Source organism: Scylla paramamosain, chromosome 11, assembly GCF_035594125.1.
Source record: "Scylla paramamosain isolate STU-SP2022 chromosome 11, ASM3559412v1, whole genome shotgun sequence".
Lineage (NCBI taxonomy): Eukaryota > Metazoa > Arthropoda > Malacostraca > Decapoda > Portunidae > Scylla > Scylla paramamosain.
The window spans coordinates 9,848,155-9,860,000 of NC_087161.1; the positions used below are offsets into that span (position 1 = coordinate 9,848,155).

The 11,846-nt window shown below is 38.6% G+C and overlaps 1 protein-coding gene across 1 annotated transcript in view; it reads left to right on the forward strand.

The window, feature by feature from the left end:
- Positions 1-2,534: 2,534 nt before the first annotated feature.
- LOC135104665 (paired box pox-neuro protein-like) overlaps positions 2,535-11,846 on the forward strand; it is a 16,496-nt gene continuing 7,184 nt past the window's right edge. The window contains exon 1 of the mRNA XM_064012196.1: positions 2,535-3,579. Within this exon, the coding sequence (XP_063868266.1) occupies positions 3,334-3,579 (246 nt within the window). The 5' untranslated portion in view covers positions 2,535-3,333. The remainder of the gene's footprint in view (positions 3,580-11,846) is intronic.

Below are 11,846 nucleotides of genomic sequence, written 5' to 3' on the forward strand. Positions count from 1 at the left end.
GTTTTGTCCGATGGACAATTCGACCGTGTGGACGCACCTTAAGTCATTCATTCATTCGCTCGTTCACACCCACTTACTAAACCTCTTTCTTACCCACTCACTCTTAGCTGTCCGATGGACACTTCGACCGTGTGGACGCACCTTAAGTCATTCATTCATTCGCTCGTTCACACCCACTTACTAAACCTCTTTCTTACCCACTCACTCTTAGCTCGCTCACTCATATTCATATGCTTACTCACTCATTAATGCATCTACTCATTCGTCACTCATTCATATTTGCTCATTAATGCATCTACTCATTCGTCACTCATTCATATTTGCTATCTCACTCATTTATTCATTCACTCACTCATGCTTATTCACCGGCTCGTTCACTCTTATTCATTCACTTGCACGTTGTCCTACTCGCGTTATCACTTACTCGCTAACTCATTCAATCATTCACTCACTCACCTGTTCACTCATTCATAGGCTTAACGATTGACAAGACTCATTTACTTGCTCGCTCGCTCACTCATTCATTCACTGTCTCATTCAATCCCCCGTTTTCTCATACAATGTCATTCGCTCGGTCAAAATTCGCTCCCTCTATCAGGGTTCACAGACTCCCATACTCACTTGCGCACTATCGAACTTACTTGTTCATTCATTCACTCGCTCGCTCGCTCGCACTCACTCAATGATTCATTTACTCGCTCCCTCTATCACTCTCATCCACCTACTTGCTAAAACATTTATTCACTCGCTCTCACTTACTATCATTCATATTGTCACTTTTTCACCTATTCGCTAGCTCTCACACACTCACTCACTCTCACTTACTCGTTCTCTCACTCACTGAATCATATTCTAAAATACGTCTGTGCCGCACCTCCATTACATTCAAAAGTCTCCTAGTAGTTAGTCAAACGGGTTTTAAGATTTTTTTTTTATTTTTTTTATGATTCTAATGATATATTAACAAGATTTATGCATTATTAACAGGAGAAACACTCTTAAGAACCTGGCCAATCATCTGTGGCCTTAGAAAATAGTCGTGATGAGAGAACAAAGCATTTCAGAATACAGGCTACTGTCCCACTTCACGCACACAACTACCACCATCAACCCTACCACAGCCTCAAGCCACCCTTAATATCTGTTTTTATATCCTCAGTGCACTAATTGATATGTTCATGAGCAGTCGATTAGATATCACTCATGCCTTTTTAAGAATATAATATATATATATATATATATATATATATATATATATATATATATATATATATATATATATATATATATATATATATATATATATATATATATATATATATATATATATATATATATATATATCGGTATTTCTTAATAAGAAGTTCGTTCTCCCATTCCCACGAATACCCTCTAATTCCTCAAACAAACTTCGGTGCCTGTGGGGGAATCGGGTTTTTTTGTTTAGGGGGGGATAAAAAAATAAGTGAAATATGGACGTTAAAAATATAAAGAAATTTACCTTAATATTTAGAATTTCCCTAACTTATCCTAACCGCTAGACACCCTCACCCACCTAACGTAACCTAACCTAGCCGTGGGCTGCCCCCCACCTGGACACCCCCAACTAGGACGTTAACCTAACCTAGCATACATAACTTAACCTAAAGAAGGACCTAAAAAATAATACCGTTTTGCCTTACCGGTATGGTGTGGAGATTCCCAGGGTGATGAAGGTGGGTACAGTTTGGCGGTTTCCTTAATAAACACATGGAACCTCTTCCTTACGTCTGTATATCGCATCTTAACTATTGCTGTTGCTTAATATCTCGCATAGTGACTTTTTTCCTGCTGAACACTGGCACTGTTCGCCTCACTTCCCTCCACTGGGTAGCCATATTAACAAATGACAGTGAGCCTCTTTCAGAACGCCTGACGCGTCTCTAAAACAAATTAAATGTGTAACTGAACCTATTGTGGAAAGTCGTAATTGGCGGCCTCAGGAATGGCCTCACGAGTGGCAGCGCGTGATTGGAGGGATCAGCTGTACTGATACCATGAAATCCCAATATGCCGCTACCTACAAATCACAGTTATAAACGAAAGAAAATCATTTCAATGTTTACTCTTGACTGGTGCAGAGCTCACTGAACATTGAAAATATCGAATTTCTCCACACTCTTGAGTGCTATTGCAGCCATACTAGACACGTGCCAAAATTTTTTTTTAACGTTTACGACAAGGTCACTAAACCCTTTTCCATGACATGTGAGTTTCGTGCTTGTATGTAAACACGGACGTGATATCCAGATTAACCTGTAGTTCTTATTCCCTTCTTTTTCAATTTTTTTTTTTTTTACACGAACTAATTTTTCTCGATAAATTTATAGAATCATGCCTGCTTCACAATAGCGGACAGTATATATATATATATATATATATATATATATATATATATATATATATATATATATATATATATATATATATATATATATATATATATATATATATATATATATATATATATATAATTTTTTTTTTTTGAAGGGGGGGATAAATTTTCACAACAGAACCAAACTGAATTTCAAGTACAAAACTATGATATTTGTTTCTTTTTTTTTTTTTTTTTTTTGTGTGTGTGTGTTAAACACGATTTTGAGCATAAAACATGTCAGAAATACTTCGTTTTGCCTCTTCTCCATTCATCCCCCTACGATCTTGGGGACTCGTCGGGACTCGTGGTTTATGAGCGGGGAACACGAAAATGGTTATTTTAGATACCTGAATGGTGATGATATCTTAAAAGAAGAAAATCCTAACCTAGCTTAACCTAACCTAACCTGATCTAACCTAACCTAACCTGATCTAACTTAAACTAACCTACCCTACCATATCCCAACTTTACCAAACCTAACCTAATTCAATCTAACCTCACCTAATCTAATCTGATCTAACCTAACCTAACCTAACCTGCGCGCATCACCTAACAAATATTGCCTATATTACGGAAACTATTAATTTGCGACGAAAACTTTAATAAATTTAGTTTCTCAGTATCCATAAAGCCAATCGAAAACAATACTCCTAAATGTGTAGAGTGTTATGGTCCTCCCCAAGAATAATACTTTTTTCCTAATACATGAAATAATTTGCTGTATTGTTATTTTTCATCATAACTGTCGAGATTTACATATCTGCATCATCAAATTATTACGTGCATTTTCCTAATTGTTTAAACAATGAATACGTGTATATAGTGTGACGGTAAAAAGTGAAGTATCGAAGGTTAGTAATGGAGATGTCGTCTGGCAATGATAAAAGCGTAATTCTGTTTATATACCCCTTTCCCAAATGCCTATTGTTCCTCCTTTACCTCGTCAGTCTTCTACTCCTCTCTATTATGTTCCTTCTCTAGCTTGCCAGTCTTCTACTCCTTTCTATTATTTGCTTTCTATTATTTGTATATGTTCAATTACCTCCTTGCCTCACTTCTCCACAGGCCAGGCGGGGGTGAACCAGCTGGGCGGAGTCTTCGTGAACGGGCGGCCGCTCCCTGACTATGTAAGGAGAAGGATCGTAGAGATGGCCCTTATGGGGGTAAGAATTGCAACTCCTCTGCCAGTACTAAATTGTGAGTCCTATAATAGTTCGCAATACTTGTAGGCAGCCAGGCAGGCAGCTACAGCCGGTGACAGCCCTCGCCGCCGCCATCACCACCACCACGCACACCGACCTCCGTTTTCCCTTCCCTTCAACCTTCACGTTTTCGATACCATTCTTCTTACTTCTTAAGAATAAAGAAACCCAAGAAATACAGAGTCTCCTGAAATGTAAAATGGATGGAACAGAATTGTGTCACACATGATCTGGCAACTTTACCGTGACTTGGCCAAGCGGCGTCACCAGACGGCGGACTGGTCAAGGAAACACTTTTCAGATCTTTCCCTGCACACGAAAAGAATACATATGCACTCATTTTCTACTCATCATACCTGTTGTTAGACCGTTGGGTGTTGCTTCAGACAAGACTCCGGTAATCCTGTTTCGCCTTTACAACAAATAAGTGTTCGAGAAAACACACACACACACACACACACCTGCATCATAGCACAGTCGCTGACACAGACTGACTGTAGTCCAGTGAGCCACAGCGTTTCTATTCCTTGTTTCGAAACCGTTCGACACTGGATACTTAAATGGTGAAGTAATGAAAAACAAATTAAATAATGCAGGAAACAAATTTTTGATGTCTAAAAATTTAAGCGTCAACATTTCACAAGGAAAAGTTAATGTTAAATAGACTAAATTACAACTTGTCGGTGCGTGTTACAGTAGCAACTAAGAGCTAATGATGTATCGCATGCTAAATTTTAAGCTCCGTGGATGCAGAGGAGCCGGATGTGTATTTTTCATAAAATGAAGCTTCGGATAAAACCGGATTCTAAAATATCAATATTTGCGAATGCGGATGCGATTGCGGATTTCTTTTACCTCCATAAACGCGGTTGCCAATGCTAATGATGACAATTTTTTTTTTCACATATAAGAGTAACATACGAATCCAGAGAGGAGAGAAAGAGAGAAAGGGAAGAAAAAAATACAATAAAGGTTAAAAATGTGTAATATATTTCAAGAATGTACTGTAGAAGTAAATGTAACTGGGGAAGGGGCGTACAAGGAACAGAGAATAAGAAAGATAAAAGAAATGCTTATTTTTTTTTACCACTTCCTCTCTCCCCCTAATTCTTCACTCACTCCTCATCCTTCCTGTTTACATCTGTTCTCTCTACTTTCTCCCCACACTCCCATCCTCCTCCATCTTTTCTTCACTTCCTTGCCCCAAGTACTCTCCTTCCCCCGATACGAACTCCCTTCCTCCTACTTTACAATATGTTCCTGCCTCTCCCTGTTTCTATCTTCTTTCTTCCTCTTTCGTCTTGTGTCAAACCCCCCTCCCTGTCACCTCCTCTCCCCTTATCTGTCCAAGATAAAGAAACAAGGGACAAGAGAATTATATTTCTTCCTCACTCATTCCATAGCTTTTACTCCCCATCCTTCCTCTCTCTCTCTCTCTCTCTCTCTCTCTCTCTCTCTCTCTCTCTCTCTCTCTCTCTCTCTCTCTCTCTCTCTCTCTCTCTCTCTCACCTAGTGATATAAATTATTCTCATTCTATTTACCATTCATCAGGATTGTTCTTGTTCACTTACTCTTACATAAGAACATAAGAACATAAGAAATAAGGGAAGCTGCAAGAAGCGACCAGGCTTACACGTGGCAGTCCCTGTATGAAATATACCTACCTATTTTCATCTGTTATCCCTATCCATAAACTTGTCTAATCTTCTTTTAAGGCTTTCTAGTGTCCTAGCACTAACAACATGACCACTGAGTCCGTTCCATTCATCTACCACTCTATTTGAGAACCAATTTTTTCCTATCTCCTTCCTAAACCTAAATTTTTCAAGCTTGAACCCGTTATTTTTTGTTCTACCCTGGTTGCTGATCCTAAGAATTTTGCCTACATCCCCCTTGTTATAACCTTTATACCACTTAAAGACTTCTATCAGGTCCCCTCTTAACCTACGTCTCTCTCTAAAGAATGTAAATTTAACAGCTTCAACCTCGCCTCGTAAGGAATACTCCTCATCCCTTGTATCCTTTTAGTCATTCTCCTCTGTACTGATTCTAATAGACCTATATCTTTCCTGTAATGTGGGGACCAGAACTGCACAGCGTAGTCTAGATGAGGTCTGACCAGCGCCAAGTATAACTTTAATACTACTTCCGGCCTTCTACTTTTAACGCTCCTAAAAAAGAATCCTAGTACCCTATTTGCCCTGTTTCTGGCTTCTATGCATTGTTTCCCTAGACGGAGTTCAGAGCTAACTATAACTCCTAAATATTTCTCGTACCCTGTACCTACCAGAGTTTGGTTGTTTAATGTGTACACTTACACTTACACTTACACTTCATCTTTCGCTAACTTTCACGTTTATTCACGCTGACTCATTCAGTCTTACTCTAATTAACACTCACACTTAATTTTCCACTTATTTTCATATTCTAACTCACGCTTGATTTTTTCTTACCTTCACCATAATTCTCATTCATGCTTGCAATCCATTCAACTCATTCACGCTTACCTTCACTCACTAACTGAAATTTAGCTTGCTTCAGCTGACACCCTCATAACTCCCAGACTCACTCTTCTCTCTCTCTCTCTCTCTCTCTCTCTCTCTCTCTCTCTCTCTCTCTCTCTCTCTCTCTCTCTCTCTCTCTCTCTCTCTCTCTCTCACACACACAAAAAAAAAATCCGCAACTTCCTCGTTTCTTTGACGCAGAAGCAGAGGCGGAGTTTTTGTTTTCTGATATATGGAAATGCGGTTGCGAATATTGTTGTGGATTTTTGTTATTTTGAAACACTGATACAAATAGTGATGCGGGTACTATTTTCACTGCACTGGCAGCAATGATTTGCTGCTCAATACAATTTCACATCTTTTCATTTACTGGGGTAGCATTCCACACTTCCAATGTGCACTTTTTTTTTTTTTTTCTTTATTAAAAAGAAAATGCCTCTTCCTCCTCCTCATCATCATCTTCCGCATCATCATCATCATCATCAGTAGTAGTAGTAGTGTGCCAGATGGATTACTTGTATTAGATGAATATCCGTTGCCACTACTTGTACTAGTTATATTTTCTACCACCTGTTGTTACCAATTGTTCTGGCTTCATGGTGACTTACTGTTGACTGAGTGTTGAGATGATGGTAGCGGCTCAGATATGGTAGCTCGCTGGAGTTTTCCGATGACGCTGATATGATAGGTAGCGTGGAATTGGATTGCGTGGGTTAGATTATTGTTTTATATGCGAGTAAAGGAAACACACAAAACGTATCACCTTTCTTCCTTTTAATGATGATAAGGATGATGTACACTTAGACGTTGAGATACAGAATACGTGTGATTTTGAGAGAGACTGATATGACAGACGATGTACTCTCTCTCTCTCTCTCTCTCTCTCTCTCTCTCTCTCTCTCTCTCTCTCTCTCTCTCTCTCTCTCTCTCTCTCTCTCTCTCTCTGAACTGAACTCTCGTATACAACTCGGCCCTATATTTATATAATACTATCGGATCACGATCGGAATGAGCTGACCATTAAGGAAGATGAAGGGATGGCCAATCAGATGCTATAGATGGTAGTAAATGAACCAATCACAGGTGACCATAATTTGGACCAATGACCTGTGAGGGAGACAACACAGCTGTTTGCCCCGGAGACACCGGCGAAGAATATGAGGAAAGTGCGGAAACTCTTTTGGGAGCGAGAGGAGAGAAGAGTTTTAAAACAGAATAGGCTCACCACGTGGAGACACAGTGAACAATGAGATTATGAATATATACAATAATAATAATAATAATAATAATAATAATAATAATAATAATAATAATAATAATATGACTGATACAGTAGTAGTAGTTATTGTTGTTGCAAGAGCAGCAGCAGCAGCAGCAGCAATAGTTGTGATAGTATACGCTATTCTCGAACGTTAAGAGACACAAACCCCTCCCCTTGGGTGGAACACGTCAGGGGATCAACGCTCTGGCCTGCTATTGGATGGCTGTTTTCAGCGGAAAGCGTGCATTTTAGTGTTTCACAATTTCTTTCCCGACATACAAACTATTTGCTTTGAGTACATGAAAACATTCCTTCATAGTCTGTCTCATCACTTGAACCAAAAACCAGGTCACTAACACTTGAGAAAAAGACACTGAGTGAGAAGTAAACTTGTAAACTTGTGCGCGGGCGAGAGGATGATATTAGTCACCTCGATGTGCTTTGGAATATCTAGACTGCAAATAACCAATTCCTCACCTGAGACAAGGGAAAAGGAGCAGCGTGGCCAGAGTTAATGCCCAGTGGGACTGTAAAACCTAGCCGACCAAGTCAAGCACGCCTTGAACTGCTGTCACGGTGTTTTATCCATTAATTGCAATGTCTGGTCAGGAATCTTTGTTACGTACTTCCTGCTGCACTGCGGCTTTTCTTATTAATTATCAGTCACTTTAAAGATAAGAAAATAGCCATCAAGAACTGGGTAATCATAAAGTCTTAAGAATTTTTTTTCTTTATTTTTTTTTAATGTAGAAGAGGCATCGACCAAGGACAACAAAATTATAAAAAAAAAAAAAAAAGGGGTGCCCACTGAGGTGCCAATTCCCGAACAGAGTCGAAAGCGGTCGTCAAAAAATAAAGGGTAAGTGTCTTGAAATCTCCCTCTTGAAAAAACTATATTCATAGGAAGGAGGAAACAGAAGGATGAAGGGAGTTCCAGAGTTTACTAGAGAAAGGGATGAATGATTAAGAATACTGGTTAATTCTTGCATTAGAGAGGTGGACAGAATAGGGATGAGAGAAAGAAGAAAGTGTTGTGCTGCGAGGCCGCGGAAGGACGGGAGCCATGCAGTTAGCACGATCAGAAGACCAGTTAACATGAAAACAGCGGTAGAAAATAGCAAGAGATGCAACATTGCGGGGATGAGAGAGAGGCTGAAGACAGTCAGTCAGAGAAAAGGAGTTGGTAAGACGAAAAGCTTTTGATTTCACCTTCTCTAAAAGAGCGGCATGCGTGAATCCACCCCCACATACATGTGAAGCTTTTGATTCCATCTTGTCTAAAATAGTGGCAGGAGTGGAACTTTCCCCCCATATATGTGAAGCATACTCCATACATGGACAAATAAGGCCCCTGTACAGAGTTAGCAGCCTGTCGGAGGTGAGAAAAACTGAATGGAAACAACTCAGAATACCTAACTTCATAGAAGCTCTTTTAGCTCAAGACGAGATGTGAAATCTCCAGTTTAGATTATAAGTAAAGGTCAGACCGAGAATGTTCAGTGTAGAAGAGGGAGACAATTGAGTGTCATTGAAGAAGAGGGGATAGTTTTTTGTTTTCTTTATATAGGAGGGACACCAGCCAAGGGCGACAAAAATCCAATAAAAAAAGATTAAAAAAAAGCTCACTGAGATGCCGGTCTCCGAATAGGGTGCGAAGCGGTAGTCAAAAATTGAAGGATAAATGTCTTGAAACCTCTCTCTTGAAGGAGTTTAAGTCATAGGAAGGTGGAAATACAGAAGCAGGCAGGGAGTTCCAGAGTTTACCAGAGAAAGGGATTAATGGTTAAGAATACTGGTTAAGTCTTGCATTAGAGAGGTGGACAGAATAGGAGTGAGAGAAAGAAGGAAGTCTTGTGCAGCGAGGCCGCGGGAGGAGGAGCGGCATGCAGTTACCAAGATCAGAAGACCAGTTAGCATGAAAATAGCGATAGAAGATAGCAAGAGATGTAACAATGCGGCGATGAGAAAGAAGGCTGAAGACATTTAGTTAGATGAGAGGAGTTGATGAGATGAAATGCTTTTGATTCCACCTTGTCTAGAATAGCGGTATGAATGGAATCCCCCAGACATGTGAAGCATACTCCATACATGAACAGATAAGATCCATGTACAGAGTAAGCACCTGGGGGGGTGTGAAAAAAAAAAACTGGCGGAGACGTCTCAGAACACCTAACTTCATAGAAGCTGTTTTAGGTAGAGATGAGATGTGAAGTTTCCAGTTTAGATTATAAGATAAGGACAGACCGAGTGGAGAAGAGGGGGACAGTTGAGTGTCATTGAAGAAGAGGGGACAGTTGTGTGGAAGGTTGTGTCCATTTGAAAGATGGTGGAATTGAGTTTTTGAGGCGTTGAACAATACCATATTTGCTCTGCCCCAATCAGAAATTTTAGAGAGATCAGAAGTCAGGCGTTCTATGGCTTCCATGCGCGAACTGTTTACTTCCTGAAGGGTTGGACGTCTACGAAAAGACGTGGAAAAGTGCAGGTTGGTATCATCAGCGTAGGAGTGGATACGACAATAAATTTGGTTTAGGAATTCATTGATGAACAATAGAAAGAGGTGACAGGACAGAACTCTGAGGAACACCACTGTTAATAGACTTAGGAGAATAATGGCCCTATATATATATATATATATATATATATATATATATATATATATATATATATATATATATATATATATATATATATATATATATATATATATATATATATATATATATATATATATATATATATATATATATATATATATATATATATATATATATATATATATGTTACAGTCAATACCTGAATCCAGACAATTTGTAAAGTGACTTATTTTTTCAGGCAATTTGTGAACTGCCTGGTTAGGTTAGGTTAGGTTAGGTTAGGTTAGGTTAGGTTAGGTTAGGTTAGGTTAGGTTAACCTAACCTAACCTAACCTAACCTAACCTAACCTAACCTAACCTAACCTAACCTAACCTAACCTAACCTAACCAGGCAGTTCACAAATTGCCTGAAAAAATAAGTCACTTTACAAATTGTCTGGATTCAGGTATTGACTGTAACATATATATATATATATATATAATTGAGCATGTTAAATCTAGATTTGCCCTGCACATGCACAAACGCCTCATAGTAAATCATAAACTAATAATCTGATCAATATGAATTATAATATGGACCAGCAATGCTTACAGGAGAAGCATGAAAAATATGGATTCCATCTGCGCATAGGCAAATAGCAAGATGATTAAAAAAAAAAATGCTCGATTTTCTGCAGTTTTAAGCCAATAAATTTTCTTTCAGCGAGTGCTTATACGTATCATTAGACGCAGAACAGATTTTTTCAGGAAATACTGTAGAGAAAAATTGTTTCTTTGCGTTATAACGAATTGAATCTAAGCGTTATGCCTCCAAGCATTACGTTTTTAACTTTTTTTTTTGGGGGGAATCCCATTATATTTATTACTTTTAAGCATATGACCATAGTACAACTCAGATTTCTAAATGAGATTACAGTAAGCATCTTAAGATCAATAGTTAGTTTGTTATAAGTGATACAATAAATAAAGATGAGACCAATATTCATGAATCATTACTCATTGAATGTGATCTCAGTAAGACCTGGGCACATATCATTACACAGAATTAAAAGTAATATTGATTTATATGTTGAACAGACTGTTGACTCGAATAAAGCTTTTGCTTTATTGCGAGTTAAAGTTTTTAGTTGCCCGGAGAGGCTCTGCTAGATGCTGATGGTAGTTATTTTGTGGTGTGTGTATAGCAACGCTCGCTCATCTCCTCTCACGACGTTTTACTGATAATAATAACGATAAACAGAAGGAGTAGTAGTAGCAGCAGCAACAGCAGCAGCATAGTAGTAGTAGTAGTAGTAGTAGTAGTAGTAGTAGTAGTAATAGTAGAAGTAGTAGTAGTAGAAGTAGTAGTAGTAGTAGTAGTAGTAGTAGTAGTAGTGATGACCATAGTAGTAGTAGTAGTAGTAGTAGTAGCAGCAGTAGTAGTTGTCGTAGTGGTGGTGGTGGTGATGGTGATGAGGGTAGAGGTAGAGGTAGTAGTAGTAGTAGTAGTAGTAGTAGTAGTAGTAGTAGTAGTAGTAGTAGTAGTAGTAGTAGTAGTAATGGTAGAGGTAGTAGTAGTAGTAGTAGTAGTAGTAGTAGTAGTAGTAGTAGTAGTAGTAGTAGTAGTAGTAGTAGTGGTAGCAGTAGTAGTAGTAGTAGTAGTAGTAGTAGTGGTAGCAGTAGTAGTGGCAGCAGTAGTAGTGGTGATGTTGTGGTATTAATAATAATAGTTGTAGTAGTATAAGTAGTGATAGTAATAATAGTTGTAGTAGTCTAAGTAGTGGTAGTGGTAGTAGTAGTAGTACTAGTAGTAGTGGTGGTTGCTGCTGTTGTTATTGTTGTTGTTCTTGTATTCTTTGTTCCTGCTGCCGCTGTTGCTGCTAGCAT